This window comes from Bicyclus anynana, chromosome 10 (assembly GCF_947172395.1).
Source record: "Bicyclus anynana chromosome 10, ilBicAnyn1.1, whole genome shotgun sequence".
In the NCBI taxonomy this organism is placed as follows: Eukaryota; Metazoa; Arthropoda; class Insecta; order Lepidoptera; family Nymphalidae; genus Bicyclus; species Bicyclus anynana.
In genome coordinates this window covers 10,439,951-10,456,135 of record NC_069092.1, presented here as the reverse complement: position 1 = coordinate 10,456,135, position 16,185 = coordinate 10,439,951, and the positions used below count along the sequence as shown (strand labels likewise).

The 16,185-nt window shown below is 34.6% G+C and overlaps 3 protein-coding genes and 1 long non-coding RNA gene across 8 annotated transcripts in view; 1 reads left to right on the top strand and 3 right to left on the bottom strand.

Annotated features, from left to right (window-relative positions):
* Positions 1-880, bottom strand: part of LOC112042963 (angiotensin-converting enzyme) — a 26,249-nt gene extending 25,369 nt beyond the window's left edge. The window contains exon 1 of one of the 2 annotated variants that reach the window (XM_024078196.2): positions 535-880. In XM_024078196.2, coding sequence (XP_023933964.2) covers positions 535-573 — 39 coding nt within the window. In that variant the 5' untranslated portion in view covers positions 574-880. The remainder of the gene's footprint in view (positions 1-534) is intronic. The other variant, XM_024078195.2, reaches the window with a different exon arrangement.
* The window catches only part of LOC128198397 (uncharacterized), a 22,054-nt gene extending 6,014 nt beyond the window's left edge, over positions 1-16,040 (top strand). Inside the window, exons 2-3 of the long non-coding RNA XR_008251112.1 lie at positions 9,814-9,902; positions 15,309-16,040. This is a non-coding gene — a long non-coding RNA (uncharacterized LOC128198397). The remainder of the gene's footprint in view (positions 1-9,813; positions 9,903-15,308) is intronic.
* Positions 1,512-16,185, bottom strand: part of LOC112042961 (glutathione S-transferase 1) — a 30,562-nt gene continuing 15,888 nt past the window's right edge. The window contains exons 1-7 of one of the 4 annotated variants that reach the window (XM_052883746.1): positions 8,203-9,276; positions 7,767-7,893; positions 5,719-5,899; positions 4,532-4,590; positions 3,556-3,697; positions 2,901-3,065; positions 1,512-2,255 (exon numbers count right to left, since the gene is read on the bottom strand). In XM_052883746.1, coding sequence (XP_052739706.1) covers positions 2,115-2,255; positions 2,901-3,065; positions 3,556-3,697; positions 4,532-4,590; positions 5,719-5,899; positions 7,767-7,804 — 726 coding nt within the window. In that variant the 5' untranslated portion in view covers positions 7,805-7,893; positions 8,203-9,276 and the 3' untranslated portion in view covers positions 1,512-2,114. Of the gene's footprint in view, positions 2,256-2,900; positions 3,066-3,555; positions 3,698-4,531; positions 4,591-5,718; positions 5,900-7,304; positions 7,370-7,766; positions 7,894-8,202; positions 9,277-16,185 lie in introns of those variants that run through there. The other 3 variants (XM_024078191.2, XM_024078192.2, XM_024078189.2) reach the window with 3 other exon arrangements.
* LOC112042962 (uncharacterized) lies at positions 13,406-16,185 on the bottom strand. The gene is made up of 4 exons (XM_024078194.2): positions 16,047-16,185; positions 15,307-15,411; positions 14,566-14,745; positions 13,406-13,695 (listed from the first exon to the last, which is right to left on the bottom strand). Exons 1-4 carry the CDS (start codon positions 16,047-16,049, stop codon positions 13,471-13,473), a joined length of 513 nt encoding a protein of 170 aa, XP_023933962.2. The 5' UTR covers positions 16,050-16,185; the 3' UTR covers positions 13,406-13,470.

The following is a 16,185-nucleotide window of genomic DNA, read 5'->3' as shown; positions in this document are numbered from 1 at the left end:
GTACCCCTATCCCACAATTCGTTTTTAGCAGACTTTTACTAAATATATACTACCTCTCTGCCAAATTTTATCTTTGTACGTCAAGCGATTTTCAATATTTCACGATGAGTGACCATTCACTTATAAACAAAAGATTAATTATTTTTAATTTATTAAATTTACAAAAAGATCAAACACACACTTCTTCCATAGAAGAATCATATTCTTTTTCTACAATTGCATTGCATATTCTACACTATTATTGTAACGAGGAAAGATTTGTATTTTTCTAATTAATGAATTACTCAAAAACTACTAGGCTGATTTGAAAAATTCTTTCACCAATAGAAAGCTACATTATCAGTGAGTAACACAGGCTATATTTTATCCCCGTATTCCCACGGGTACCGGAAATATGCAAGTAAAACCTCGAGGTTATTCTATTACTAAATTAAAGTGCAGTATTGTATTCAAAATGGAATTAATGTGGATGAAGACGAGGTCAAGAGTCAAATAGATCATTGTTTAACTTAGTTATTTATAAACAATACCTACTTCAACCAGCATCATGTTCAAAATCAATCCACCTCTCATTGGATATATATCACAAAATCACAACACAAACTACATTTTTTTTCAATCTTCCCGTGAAATTAATGTTAAAACGTTCCGTTAAGAATCACCGCTTCAGGCAATGTTTGTGATTACTGGCCTTATGTTTGCACGTTATGATTTTTTTTTCGAATTGGAACAATTGGTTCAGTTTTTGTTTTGAAAACGATTAAATGCTCGATGCAAGCGCGCTTCGAACGCTAGCGCCGACGTACGAGTATTGTTCTGTTGTGATATAGGAATGCCCACCACGCATTCAACGCTCAGGATGTTCATATGAGACCGGAAACTGTATAGTAACATCTTGTTCATCATCCTATATATTGGGGAGGGGCTCGGTAGCATTAGCTATTACACCTCTCTCCGTTCGTAGGGTTTCCTAGTATCGAAATATCGAAGTGAGGAGATTTATCCTTACTGATTACAGTAGACCTGTAAATTTAATTTAACTTTGTACTAGCGGACGCCCGCAACTTCGTTCGCGTGGAATTCAGGTTTTCCGTGGATTTTTCCGGGACGAAAAGTAGCCTGTGTAAGTCCAGAATAAAATCTATTTCCATTTGAAATTTCAGCCAAATCGCTTCAGTAGCCGTACTTACACTTACACACACATTTACACACAAACTTTCGCCTTTATAGAAAGGTAAAATGTTATACTATACCTAGAAGATGTCGGGTCTTTTGCATGCTGTAGCCAATCGGCATAATTTTTAGTTTCGGAGATTAGTGTTCGAGCTAAATGAAAGCATAATCCCACGTAGCTAAGTATATGTATTCTCTGCCCTTATATAAATTCAGTTTATAAAATACCTCCGTATCATTTAATTTTTGACCAATCATGCTAACATCAATATTAAGATTCATATATCTCTTGATTCGTGTTTTGTACTACTTTATTAAGGTTTTTACGTAACGAAAGACTTGGGAAATTGCACAGAAAATTGTAGAGTTTCAAAATACTTTTGATGGAAAAAAAAGCATGGATCTTTGTTAGTCGATCATGGTTTAACAACTGAATTGATTTGCATGAAATTTTGAACAGATATAAATAATAGTCTGTCGCAGCAGGCCAGGTACTTTATCTTTCATCACAATATTATAAAAGAAATAGGCCCTATGCGGATAAAACTGCAAGGCACAGCCAGTGAAAAAAATAAACTTCTCTTATATGCTCATGAATTCAGAACAGATGGACCGATATTGATGAAAGTGCGTTTACCTATAGATGTAATTGGTCCAATTATTGTTGATATAAGGCCTTACAGGTTTTTTTAACCTATTTGACCTCAAACTTATTAGTATACTCGTAGTTGAGGTGTATTTTTATAGGACGTTCTTGTAGGTACATTTTTTTAATTCTTTAATACTTACTTTAAAACAAAAGCAAACCTAGTTTCATTTATTACACAGCTGTGCTAAGCTAACCGCTTCTTCATAAGGTGAATAATAAACTGCTTGTGCTAAGGTTTTATTGCGTAGTTAAATATTGAATAAATATTGAAACAATCAATGCTATGTGGTTTTTATTCCTTCTTCAAGAACGAAGCTAACATTCGTGCGCCTGCTTGGTCAATCTCCTCGTATCCATACGGCTCTAGGGATTTTTTTGTTCTCTCAAACCATTTCGCTACATTCTCGTGTGCACTGAAGTCGAATCCAAACGCCTGTGAAAATTTAAACGTGAAATTAATAATCTTTTAGGCATGCCTTACTAGCAGACGGCCTCCGTGACGCTGTGGTATGCGCGGTGGACTTACAAGACGGAGGTCCTGGGTTAGTTCCCTGGTCCAGGTCTGGCTGGTAGGAGGATACGGCCGTGGCTAGTTACCACCCTACCGACAAAGACGTACCGCAACGCGATATAGCGTTCCGGTACGATATCGTGTAGAAACCGAAAGGAGTGTGTATATTATCCTACTCCTAACAACTTAGCCCTCTTCCATCTGAGATTGCATCATCACTTACCATCAGGTGAGATTGTCAACATTTTACAGAAAAATGTAACTAGTATTTTTTCAGATTTATCATTTAGCTACAAAATAATATAGTACGCTTAAATAAATATGGTATTTTATGGACTACGCAAAAGAACAACAATATATTTAGGTACTCTTGTTGCATTTTTTCAAGATCTATTTATAGAGAGTGTCATAATATGCTATTTCACATTTGATTTTAAAATTTTTGAAAATCAAAAATCATAGGTGAGATTTTAGTCAATGGCTAACTTGTAAATAGTAAAAAAAACACAATATATTCCAATTATACTGCAAAACTATAAACAGAATAAGTAACTACGAGTAACTAACCTCTAAATTACTAAAAACTACCACAATGGAGATATCAGCAATGGTGAGTGTGTCTCCAGCGACGAACACTCTTCCTTCCAGCATAGAGTTCAACCAGCCTAGAGCTTCGTTTAACTTTTCAGCTGCTTCATCATTGTATCCTTGGCCATGGAATAACATCGGTGCCTGGAATAATATTCAGTGATTCTTTTACTGCAATGGGTGTGTTTCATCATCATTAACAACCCACATTCAGCTCACTGTTGAGCACGAGTCTCCTCTCAGAATGAGAGAGGTTAATTATGTGTGTGTGGGTGGGAGGCTTCATATCTTTACTCCGGCTTCGTCGTGTAAAAACTGAAAGGGGTGTGGATTTTCATCCTCTTCCTAACATGTTAGCCCGCTTCCATCTTCGATTGCATCATCACTGATCAATGGTGAGATTGTAGTCAAGGGCCAACTTATAAAGAATAAAAAAATCTATACTAATATTATAAAGCTAAAGAGTTTGTTTGTTTGTTTGTTTATTTATTTATTTGTTTGTTTGATTGAACGCGCTTCTCAGGAACTGCTGGTCTGATTTGAAAAATTCTTTCTGTGTTAGATAGCCCATTTATTGAGTAAGGCTATAGGCTATATTATCCGCGCGGCGTCAGCTAGTATATAATATACTTACATAGAGATCCATGTACCGTTTGTACAATGTGCCAAGGTCGAAGTTCAGCCTCTGGTCGACCAACGCCCTTTGTCTAGGGTTCTTTGGGTACAAGGAATCAGTCCGTCCGTAGGCATTCACTAGGTATGTAAGGATTGCGCGACTGAAAAACAAAATTGGTAGATAAATACGCGAAAAACAAAGGAACGAGATAATAGAAAGTCTGCGATAGCCAGACATGCCTCGTTTTAGGAAGGTTGACAGTTGGGAGCCTATGGTTCTACTATTAGTCAGTACCTATGGTACTCCATTATGCAGGTTGGACAGTGGTTGCTCTTGCTTTGGAAGGTAGCAGATTTTGCGTATTTTTTTTACAAATTTCCTCGGTATAATATGAAAACCCAGTTTGTCAATCACTGAATTGCCTTTTGAATAACACAGTTAAATATTTTTAAAGAGAACTTTAAGGGTATGTACAAAAGGATTGCTACAAAGTTAAAGGCCTAGCAACTGGAGGAATGATTCCATATTATATACAGGAGAAAATATGAAATTATGTTCGATCACTTTACTACTAAATTAAACAACAATCTCTTTAACTAACTTTTATTACTCACTTCACAATATATGTAGAAACTAACAACAACCTCGTGGGCTTATTCTTTCGGCTTTTAAAATATCGAAACGGAACGATAGTAACGTGAGACAACTAATGCCATCTAGCGGCGATCATGACAACTTTTATCGATTTAAACAATTATTTTACTTGGACAATTGAGGATTTGGACCAATTTTGTAACCTGCTACCTACCAAAGCCACCAAGGTCTAACTTTTCATTTTTTAATCCTGTATTGAACATTTTAGATTCAAAATGTACATGCGTACAAAAGTCAAAGAAGTTATAGTTAAAGTCATAGTAGTATCTAGGTTTAAGTATGATGATTAAGTATGAGGATAGGATAGTAGATAAATCATAAATAATTCAGTTCTTTTTACCTTTCCCATAATATGAAACCGCTATCATCCATCGTTGGTATTGTGTGTTGTGGATTCATCTAAATCATAATTGAGATTAATTAAATCGTGAATGAATTTTATACGATTGTTATTATTTATAGTACAAAACATAAAACAGATAATATTGAGATTTTATGCTTAGACGTTTGATGATCAATTGCGAAAAAACGGCTAAACAGATTTTAATGAAATAGGCCGTTAAAAATAGGCTGATAATGATGATAACAAACAGATAATCGTATGAAATGTCAAATTCTACCTCCTGTATGATACCCACGATAGGTTGTCAATAGGTAAACATTAGTTACATAGAATCTCAATTTCGTATAAGTCAACTAACTTTGACTCTAACTTTAACTCTGCAGTATCAGTTAGTAACTGACCTATATATCAATACCTAAGTCAAGTCATGTTTAATAGTCTATAATATAAAGTTCTTATCAAACATTTAGAATAGATAGGAAAGTAGGTACTAATAATTATGCTCCTTTTATATTTATTGCTTACCAAGATAAATCAAATATTTAGTAGGTATTCTTGCATAAGAAGAAGAATACTAACTTGATAATAATAAATTCTCAATAGCATAAGATAAAAATAGGTATTGTTATTACATTACATACTCGTATTGTATACCTACCAAAGAAGATTTACCGTAACCACCCTTAATACTAGTTTAAGTGTTTTTTTGCCAGTTGCGGAAAAATATTAGCAATTATTCTATTTGAAACAACAATTATTAGAAAAAAATCAGTTTCGTTCGCAAAAGGTGCAAAAATTAAAAACAAATACGAAAAAGTAAACAGTAGATTTGATTATTTATCACAAAACTAATTAGGACTTTTTTTTATTATATCTTAACGTTCACGTTAAGAAGTTTTCTATGAACAATTACTATAAGAATATACCTTTTTTTACATCTCTCGACAGTTTATTTCTCCTTTTTTTTTAATTTTTAACAATGTTTAACAAAGTAAGGTAATTTTTTTTGTAAATTTTTAATAGTGTTTTGTTTTTTACCTTTTTTTATTATTGAGAAAGAATACAAGGGACTTATCCTAATAATTATACAATCGTGGAATGATGACAGCCATGCTGATCCTTTGCGCAAAAAATAAGCCAGCCCTTCTGTCACCAGTCGAGGCAACTAATAAACCAGAATATACCTTCAAATATTCCGGCGTCTTATGTTCACCCTGCATGATATTGGTGAGTACCAACTCCAGGTCGATGTCCAGGGCCCTTGCAGTCATCATCACCGATCGGCATGGCGGCGACGGCGGTAGGTAATACAACTTTATAGGTTGCGTCGGCATTCTGCTGCCTTTGGCCCTTGCTGCTGCGTTGCTGTGATATAAACACATTAGTTTTGTTAAAATTTTGCTCTAATTAACACCCATTACTTTGCGGAGGTCCTATATATCAAATAATGCAGTGTAACTACTGGACAGATACGACAAAATATTCTCCTAGCACTAGCAACTGTAGAAGTTATTTCGACAATATTCAATTGCAGATTGCTGTAGAAATCTTCGTACTTTTTTTCGTTGCATTGAAGGTATATTTTCAAGTTTAAAGTACCTTGTGATACTCTATAGACTCCATGATCAACGTAAGTTATTGAAAGTGTGAGGACTCATGCCTGATAGTAAGCGATGTTGCAGTCTATACTTAGGTGGCCTATTCAAACTTGATACCCATGTTGTAGGTGGTAGGGCGAAAATAAATCTCGAAGGGCATTTCATAACTTCGCAGTGCAAATCAGGTACTATACTTCGCGCCACGAAACAAGTCCAGTGGACGCGGCGCTAATGTTTTAATGGTAATGGCGGTCGTATTGTCATTTGTTTAAGATCAGGGTTTAGCCGCGGGACTTCTTTCGTGGCGCAGAGTCTAATTTACTTCTCCTGCCACAGATCAGAATATATGTGAGACATTACCTACCAACATTGAGATATATTTAAATCATCTAACACTGGTTAATAATTTATTCTTAACCCAACAACCAAACTTTCTACAAGGACACAAATAATAATTAACTCAAAAACTTGCAAAGATGGTTAAAATGTGAAGTGTGTGAATGACGTAATGTAAAGTGCGAGATGATTATTATTATTTTTTGTCTTATTTTAAATAACAATAGACAAGTATACCAATTTTCCCCCCAACAAAACTCCTAGGAGTTTCCTAGCGGGTACGAGAAACCCCACTAACATAAGATTTGAAGTCAAACAGTGGAGATATTGGGGTTTTTAACGTTGGGTATAATATATTTAAAAGGCACTTCTCCGGCAATTACGCGAAATTGCGTGCAGAGATAAAAATCAGGCTCGACAAGGGCGAAAAAATATTACCTACAGATTTTATTATAAAAAGTACAAAATAAATATTCATAAATTATTCCTAAGTATTACACATTTAAACGTACCTTGAATTTGAAGAACAGCTATAGATCTTGATAACAGTAAAAGTTATGTAAAAAACAAAAATAAATCGAACTAGGAACGAACACTTTTCATCAATTCGAAGTGGTACTACCTGCTACGTATAGCACGCAATTTCCTTTAATATTGATACGAAGATAATGAAATCGGAAACCCATAAATATTATATCACCCAAATACCAGATAAGCTACAATAACACGCCAATAAAAAGATAACATTTCAAAAGTACTTCCAAATTACAAATACTAAAGAAATCCATTAGTTAGTAGATTATCATCCAAAATCTAATTCATGCATTTTTACTTACCATTCCAAGTCGATAACAAGAAGCGTTATTAAAATCGGAAGCAGATTCATTCCCGAGCTAAGCTTCTAAAAGCATGAAAATTATAGAATAAAAAGCATTTGATAAACAAAAATCTTGGTACTTATTTAAACTCTTAATAAAAATAGGCCATCATTAATCATTATCTATGCTATAAAAAGACAACTCATGCAATTCATCATCATTATAAAATTAAAATAATAAAAATGTAAAAAATAAAATTGAATAAAATATAATACTGGTAAATTAATAAAAATATAAGTCATACTACTACTACTGAAAACGAAACTTTCTTTAAACAAACAAAACTAAGTTAAAACATTATAAAGTTGAAAAATCTGAAGACGTCTTCAAAAACAATTTATTTGCGTAAATAAATAAATATATTAGTGAACATTCAACAAATGTAGATTCAAAATCCAGATTATATAATTTTGAACTCACTTTGCTACGTGTATTTTGTGTACAACCGATTTGTCCATACATTGCCCCAGTTTGATAAAATTCCAATAAAATTTGATAGTTACAGACCTCTGATAGAGCAAATTTTGGTATAGTATGGTATAGGTATCTGTTTATAAGAAAGAAATTTATGGGAAAGTGTTGAAAAATTTTAGAAAAATAACGGGAAAAAAATCACATCTACGAAATTTATTATTTGACACGAACAAAATATTTTAATTTTTAAGTAAAAATTGCTTTGAATTGTTTACCATTATGAAAAATCCCTATCGTTAGCAAATTTTACACCTAATGGACTCTTTAAATCGTATAGAAAATAAATTACAATATTTTAAGTACGCCTACGTATTTCTTAAAGTTCAAATATCTCATGTACCGACTAAAATATAAAAAAAAATGATGTAAACTTGAAGGTCACCTTTTCAATGTAGTATCAAAAAAGTTTTCACTTTCAACTTAATAAGTACACAGTTTGAAAATGTTCCTACCACGTTGACGATCAGTTAAGTTGTGAGAAGAATTAGATTTATGGCATCATTATTGTGGCATTGTTATGGTCGACAGCTCTATGGTAACGAATAGGCGGACCCACTAACCACTAGTCAGGGTGACGACGCAAATAACACATAGAACCGTGTTTATACTACGAGTAGCCATCATCTACAAAGGTTTTCTCGTACTCATTATTTTTTATAAGAATAACCTCCACCGTAAGCTGAAGAGCATATTACAGATGTTAACATTATTGTCTAATATATAATTTATAGCAGAAATCCAAAGCTCACAAACAACGTAACTTTCTGTTAATAAAATAATATTCAAAATTGATTGAGTTCATTCAGATACAACCTCACAAACTTTTCTTCTTTATAATATCAGTACAGCACAGCTAGCATTATTATAGTCTGGTGGCAGGCATTGGTCGTGGCAAGTTACCAGTTTACCACTCTAACAGCAAAAGTCGTACCGCCAAGCTATGAGGTGTTCGGTACGGTGCCGCGTAGATGAATGCCTAGACTCTAAGAAAGTCCGCTTCAATTAGACTGCATAGTCACTTAACAGCAGGTAAGATCGCAGTTATGGGCTAACTTCAGGCCTCCTCCTCCTCAGTCTTTTAAAACCGATTCATGCGTCAAGCCACGGGCACTCCGTGGTTTATGCTCAACGACTAACATAGAAACCTAGATCTCCCCACAATAAAACAATATATAGAAGAGCTCTCGAAATCCTATTTTGAGAGAGCTGCCACCCATCCCATTGAACTATGGTTTGAGGCTTGCAACTACACCCCTGATTCCAACGCCTTGTACGATTGTAGATCTGGTCACCCTAGAAACGACCGACAATGTTTCCCAGGCAACACAAACACAAGCTACGCAGCGTCTTCGCCGGCGAAGATGAGGTCCCCGATATCTGTCGTCACCGTGGGCTTTTTAACTCTTAATCTCGGGGACGCCCGGACTGACACTCAGGCCGAAATACTTTTCTAGAACGGCCTTCTAAAGACTGAGTCTCAGAGTAAATAGGCGGAACGTCTCTATAGAGACGTTCCGCCTATTTACTCTGCTTCTGCTTTAGGGCACCATCAGGCGATGCTTCTGCGCTCGGTGACATCACTGAGGTTCCATTAAGGAGCCTATGGCCTTTTTACAATCAGAAAAAGGCCATAGATAATTGAAAAAAATCAGTATTTATATCTAAGTAAGTGTGTGAGTGTGTGTGATTTACTTGTCAAAATGATGTCGATTGCCCACTTTTAAGCAATTGTGCTTTAAATGCTTTTTAAGTACACTACACAATCTAATACTAGCCATTATATGGATGGATGGATATTCAAATTAAGTTAAATATTATCTCAAAATGACTGTAAATGCTATCCAAGTGTGTGAGGTCTTTTCATTTACGTGTTATAATGATTTAAATTGACCACTTTCAGCTATTATGCTTAAAAGGTTGATTGACTGAAATTATATTGAAAGAGGAATCATTAAATGAATACGGTTGCTACAGTTTTATTTTATGTTCACAGAGAGCCGACGAAGTTATAATAAACGGACCATCCGCACCTAGTATTCCCACGAAAACGAAGAACTACGCGAGTGAAACCGCAAGGCGCCGGTTAGTTTATCGAATAAAGAAAACAAAACAGAAGAGAATCCTAAACTCTAAAGTCCAAAGCCTAAAGCCAACAAACTGTTGCAACGAACAGAGGTCGATAGAAAGTCGAGAGATAAAATGCGTTTATCAGTCATGATACTAGAATACCTCGTTATAAATAGAGAAATGCTCTTTTAACAAAATGTTGTTGATTATGTTCTTATTTATTTTATTAATAATAAAAAAATATTAATAAAATAAATTACGAGCCTGTGATGGCCAGATCTTCGACATTATATGAATGACAACCCATGATCTCACAAGTAGTAAGTACGGTATCCTACTAATATTGTGAAGGCGAAAGTTTGTATGTATGTATGTTTGTTTGGATCTTTGTTACTCTTTAACGCCGCTTAAGCGATTTGGCTGAAATTTGGAATAGAATTAGATTTTACTCTGAATTAACACAGGCTATTTTTATCCCGAAAAACTCCATGGATTCCCGAAATTTGAGAAGACCTGATGATTTTCATGGTATGAATGTTTGTTACTTTTTCACGCCTCGAATTTGACGTAGAGATAGATTATAGTCTGTTCCCGAGGGATTTGTGAAAAACCAAATTCCTCGCGGACGAAGTCGCGTACGCTAGTGTACCTATAAAGTTTAATCATGGTGGCTGTCAAGCGTCCTGGACCTTAATTACCTGTTAGGTACCTCAAAAAGACAGACCTAATTTTAGTATTTTCCCTATTATGTGTGCTACAGTTATTGTAAAGTCTAGTCATTTATTTATGCTCAATATAAACCAGCTTAATCATTAATGACTTTGGTGTAACAAATACTCGTATATTAATATTAAGGGTCAAAATGAAACCATCACATCACATATGAGTATATTTCAAATTACCTTTACATTTAGCAAAATAAGATTAAACAATAAATTAATCGGAGATTTCACTGACTTAAAACAGAAACAAGAATGTTTTTGGCACATATTTTCACTTTTCATCTAAAGCTTCAACGGTTGACGCACTGCTTGCATTGTCATTGCTTTTGTCTTCAGTTTGTTCTGAAGCCTTCTCTATTTGACCACTTTTGCTTACAACATTTACATCCGGTGAGTCAGTCTTGATAGAGTTAATTCTCTCTCTATTCACTTCTGTCGCTTGCTCGTCGCTCTGGGTTATTTTCATTTTTTTGCTCTTAGAATTTCCCATTTTGTGTCCTGAACGTGTGATCTCACATATGACTGATACTGCTATGTTGATATTTTTTTCACGAAGATAAAGTCCTGATAACGTGCAAATCTTTGTAATTAAACAACGGCTCCAATAAAACGATAAGAGAACCGAGCACCGTGCACATACAGAGCGAAATTGCAACTGCTGTAAATAATTTAGTGAAACATATGTTTATCACCCCGCTTGTACGATAAGACAATGACACATAGCATAGCCCGTATAAGCGTTACATTGACCGCGAGTATAAATAAATATATTGTTAACCTTCATGCAAACTTTTCCTCAATATAAAATATAATATCCTCCATACACTCAACTTCAATGCATATAAATCCATCCAGTAAATGCGAATAATGCGTTGCTTCAGTTTTAAGAGTGTGCAATATGTAATTTGGTGGTTACAAATGGTTCTGGATCTCAGATTCTGGAAAAGTTAGGAGCCTGATATTTGGGTAAATGATATTTCAAAGTGTTAGCTTCGTTATGACTATACAAAATACACAATTTGTAAAACTTTACTCGATAGTTTATTTTTTTGAAAAATACATGTTTTGCTCACATTTTGCTTTTAATCTCAGGAAAAGCAAACTTATTTTCTTAAATTTTTGTTTTGTATAGAAAATTAGGTATATATCTTTAACATGGCCATTTTGTTTTTCGTTGTGTTGTTTAATTTACTTGCAATTAGGTGAAAATGGTTTTGGCGCTCACGACATAAAATATGCGTCGCGCGTCAATCGCTCCGTGCTTTTCACTCACGTGAAAGTCATAATTCAGCGTCTCGTTTGCGCTTCGAATTTTATCCATATCGTACCGACACGCTGCGCGCTCTTAATTCCTCAAAAGGACGGTGAATTAGTGCATTGACATGATTCAGTGTTCGAAACACTTGTTCACAGTCGGTATGTGAATCTATCTCAGTTTGTTTCTTATCTCGTGAGTCATCAGGACAATAATGCGCCGCCGAGCACCGGGTGACATCACGTCAACACATGCACAAGGTTATCGGCTGCACTTGTAGATTACTTAGGCTGACTGTTTATTTGCTACAATAGCATGTACATTGTAGGTACATTGTACAGTTAGCTAGGATATTTCTGTTTCTAAAATGAAACTATCTGATGCTGTTCCCATTCCCGTGGGAATACGGGGATAATATGTCACCTATAGCCTTCCTCGATAAATGGGCTATCAAACACTTAAATAATTTTTCAAATCGTACCAGGAGTCCCTGAGATTAGCGCGTTCAAGCAAACAAACAAATTCTTCAGGTTTGTAATTATAATATTAGTATAGATTACTTGCCTATTTGCCCAGTTGAATCAAATTAAAAGGAAATTTTTGGAAACCCAAAATATATCTAACGATTGTTTCATAAGCGTGATATTGGCATAAAGTATTTTCTGAGTCTTATAGGTTTATGGTTGCATATATCTTATGAATATTAGAGAATAATCAGTTTGTAGTTGTAATCAAATTATGTGCGGCTGCTAGTTTAGTCCTTTTATTATTTTTTTATTAGTTCTATTCATGAGTGACTTTTTGCATCCTTTTATTAGTTCTATTCATGAATGAGTTTTTGCACATTTTCTGTATTCTATTACTATTATTTTCGGCAATAAATTCCAGCAGCAATAAATGAGGTAAAGATCAAAGGGTAATTTATGGCGTTAATCAAAATTATTTGAAGCGTTGAATCATTAGTGGTTACGTCACTAATTGAAGGTCTCACTCCTTTGTTAGAGCTTACCATGAATACATAACCTTATCAATATACTCGTAAGTGGTTGTGGGTGTAATTATAAAGTGTATAGACGAGCTTTTAACAGGTGTGTGTGGAATTAAAGTTTTTTTTATATATGTATATGTACTTTCTGCGACATGGCGATCTGCTCATAGGCAATAAGTCATTCAATATTGCACTAAAGTAGCAATAGCAAAGTAAAAACATGTTTATAAACAATCATTTCTGTGAAAAGTTGTTAAGTAGCGGTTTGTTGGTAAAGGCGTTTCTACCCCACACCGACTTTCGAAGGTTGGTTTTTTTTTTTTTATTCTTTACAAGTTAGCCCTTGACTACAATCTCACCTGATGGAAAGTGATGATGCAGTCTAAGATGGAAGCGGGCTAACTTGTTTGGTAAATTAGGTATAGGTACCCCTGTTATGTTTCGAATAAGGGCTTGTGTCAATTGTCTTTGTTCTAACCTATTTGTAAATCCTTTTAATATACTCCTTTGTTTGTATTTATTATAAACTTCATTGTTTACATTAAAAAAGTACTTGAATATTTCAATAATTTATTTCCATAAATATTATAAATAGATCCTTATATCTAAATTGGAATACTAAAATTCTTTTTGAAGTTCCTTATACTTGTTGATAGCTGTCGCCACGAAGTCCGTAGCTCTCTTCAATCTTTCAGGATTAACCAATGAGGTTATCTCATTCACATAGGACAGTGGGTCGATGTTGAAGAATTTGCAGATAGCAGAAAGATTGCATCCGAAGATAAGAGCTGGGATAGATGTGAAGATGTACGTTATCGTCCTCTTGATAAAGCTAACGATGCTCTGAAACAAAAAAAAAACATTTTAGATGCACTATTGTTACTAATATACAGTTACATGGTCGATAACTATGGGTCTTAATAGAAGGCTCAAGGTCACTCAGTGAGCGAGTTATGCTTGGAGTTTCTTGCGTGGTCGAATCAGAAATAAGATCCGCAGATGAACCAAAGTCACTGACATAGCTCAGTGAGTCGCGAAGCTAAATTGGCATTGGGCAGGCAATATAGCCGATAGACGTTGGGCTCCCAAGACGCTGGAATAACGACCCCGCTCCAGAAAGCACTGTGTTGGTCGGGTCGGGTTCAGGGAGCCGCTGGATGCTGGCGGCTCTAGACTGTTGTTTTTGGAAGTCAATGCAAGAGGCCTATATCCAGCAGTGGACGTCCATCGGCTGATAATGACGATGATGATGATGATTGTTACTAATGTCACATTAAGCTTGCCAATACTCATTGAAGCGTAGTGGAACTAAGCTAAGTGAATATAAGGGATGGCCTGCGGGAAGTTAAATTACTCGTAGGCTGATACTGATGGTAGTTTTTATAATATTGTAAAACAAAATAAGTACAATAACTGTTATACAATTTTTGTTTACAAGTTCTAAATAACAATCGAATTGAAGTATTATTGATGTCATGTCGTTCTTAGAAAAAATATTAGATAACAGGTGTTAGTAATAACAAACCTGATAAAACATAATTTCCCCAAGATTCTGGATTGTGAAAATTTTACGTCAATTTAGAAATATTCAACATTAGACCTTGCTTAACTCTAAGGCCATTATGACAACAGCAAAACATGCATAGATTTGTATGATGCATAAATAGATCCAAAAACTTTAAAGTACTTTAAAAATAAAGATGTTAAACTTACAGTTGCCACGGAACAGACAAATCTGAACGGAGACAATATCAGGTCCAATTTAGTCATAACAGGCGGCGAGGAGACGATTGCAGTGCGAATTCCAACATCATAGGTTACCGGCCTCGACTCTACCTTGATCACTTTAGACTCTTGGCGGGGTGATGTAGGATAGTAAGGGAGGGAAATTGTCTGAAAGATAAATACAGATTAATTAGAATCACACAGATTCCTAGTATGAATATTACTCGTATCTTACTAGAATTGCACCATGTTCTATATTAGAACTGGGTTGGAACAGTGTTAACAAATTAGACGAAATCCCTTTAAACACGTTAGATATTAATTTAATGCCATGTTAAATCAATGTATAATTTTTTCAAAGGAAAGGGGATATTTCGAAATTCAAGGGACATTTATTTTAAAATTAATCACACAATCCCTAGTACGAATAATACTCGTATCTTACTAGTAGGATCTTACCAAAGGCTGAGTTGAAACAGTGTTAACAATTAGTGTTAAGTTTTAACATGATATGCCGAAATTCCTTTAAACACATTAGATATTAATTTAATGCCCGTTAAATTAATGTCTAATTCGTTCAAAGGAAGTTTCGAAATTTAAGGGACGTTTATTTTAAAATTAAATATCTAGTAAAAATACATTACTAGAGGTCTACATCACCTTAGTAATTTTAAGTAATGTATTTTGTAATATTGAATAGGGTTCAGTAGGCAATTATTTATGACTTACAGGTGCTGGTGGGTCATCGAATTCCACTAGGTTATCGCCAAAATAGGCATATTGACTACCGCAAACGATGGACACCGCTGATGCGAAGAAGATAACTTTCAACATCTGTAAAGAAGAGCTTATTGGTTATTTTCTCACAATAAAACAGAAAACAGACTGTATCAAATGGATGTATAAACTATTTTAAACGGTTTGGGTTGCGACGGTTGTACGAACAAGCTCATGACTAGGAACCGGATAAGTTAGAAACTAGACTAGCCAAACAAATTCATATAATTTGAGGCTGTTGTAATTAGTTGGTTGACTTACAATAGGGATGATGACAGTTTTTTAAATTGTATATAAATTAAGAGTATGCTAATCGTTATCAACCCATATTTGTCTCACCGCTGAGCTCAAGTTTCCTCTCAGAATGAAAGGGGTTAGGCCTTAGTCCACCACGCTGGCCCAATGCGGATTGGCAGACTTGAAACACGCAGATAATTAAGAATATTCTCTGGTATGCAGGTTTCCTCACGATGTTTTCCTTCACCGTTTGAGACACGTGATATTTAATTCCTTATATTAAATGTAAAAAAGTATGCTAATACTAAAGCAATTTTGTAAAAGTAACAGGATATCTGCGATCATTACTTTCGGAGCTAAAATAAAATAAACTATACACTACATTAAATTAACATTGTATAAAAGCAACTTATCGCATTGAATGTAAATAAATAAAAATATAAAACAAAACTTACCATTTTTTTTATTTGATTTAATAAATTTGATCACAAGCTGCTTTCGTTGACAAAGTCGATATGAAACTTTAAGTTACAGTAAAGTCTTAAATATAGAAAAATTGTTTTAATTGCATTTGTTAATTGCATTTGCGTAACA

What these genes read in the sequence shown, in the direction of transcription:
- LOC112042962 (XM_024078194.2), bottom strand. An exon ending in TCGATGACCCACCAGCACCT is followed by an intron (nt 14,746 to 15,306) that starts GTAAGTCATAAA and finishes TTTATCTTTCAG; the next exon opens with ACAATTTCCCTCCCTTACTA. An exon ending in TTGTCTGTTCCGTGGCAACT is followed by an intron (nt 13,696 to 14,565) that starts GTAAGTTTAACA and finishes TTTTTGTTTCAG; the next exon opens with AGCATCGTTAGCTTTATCAA.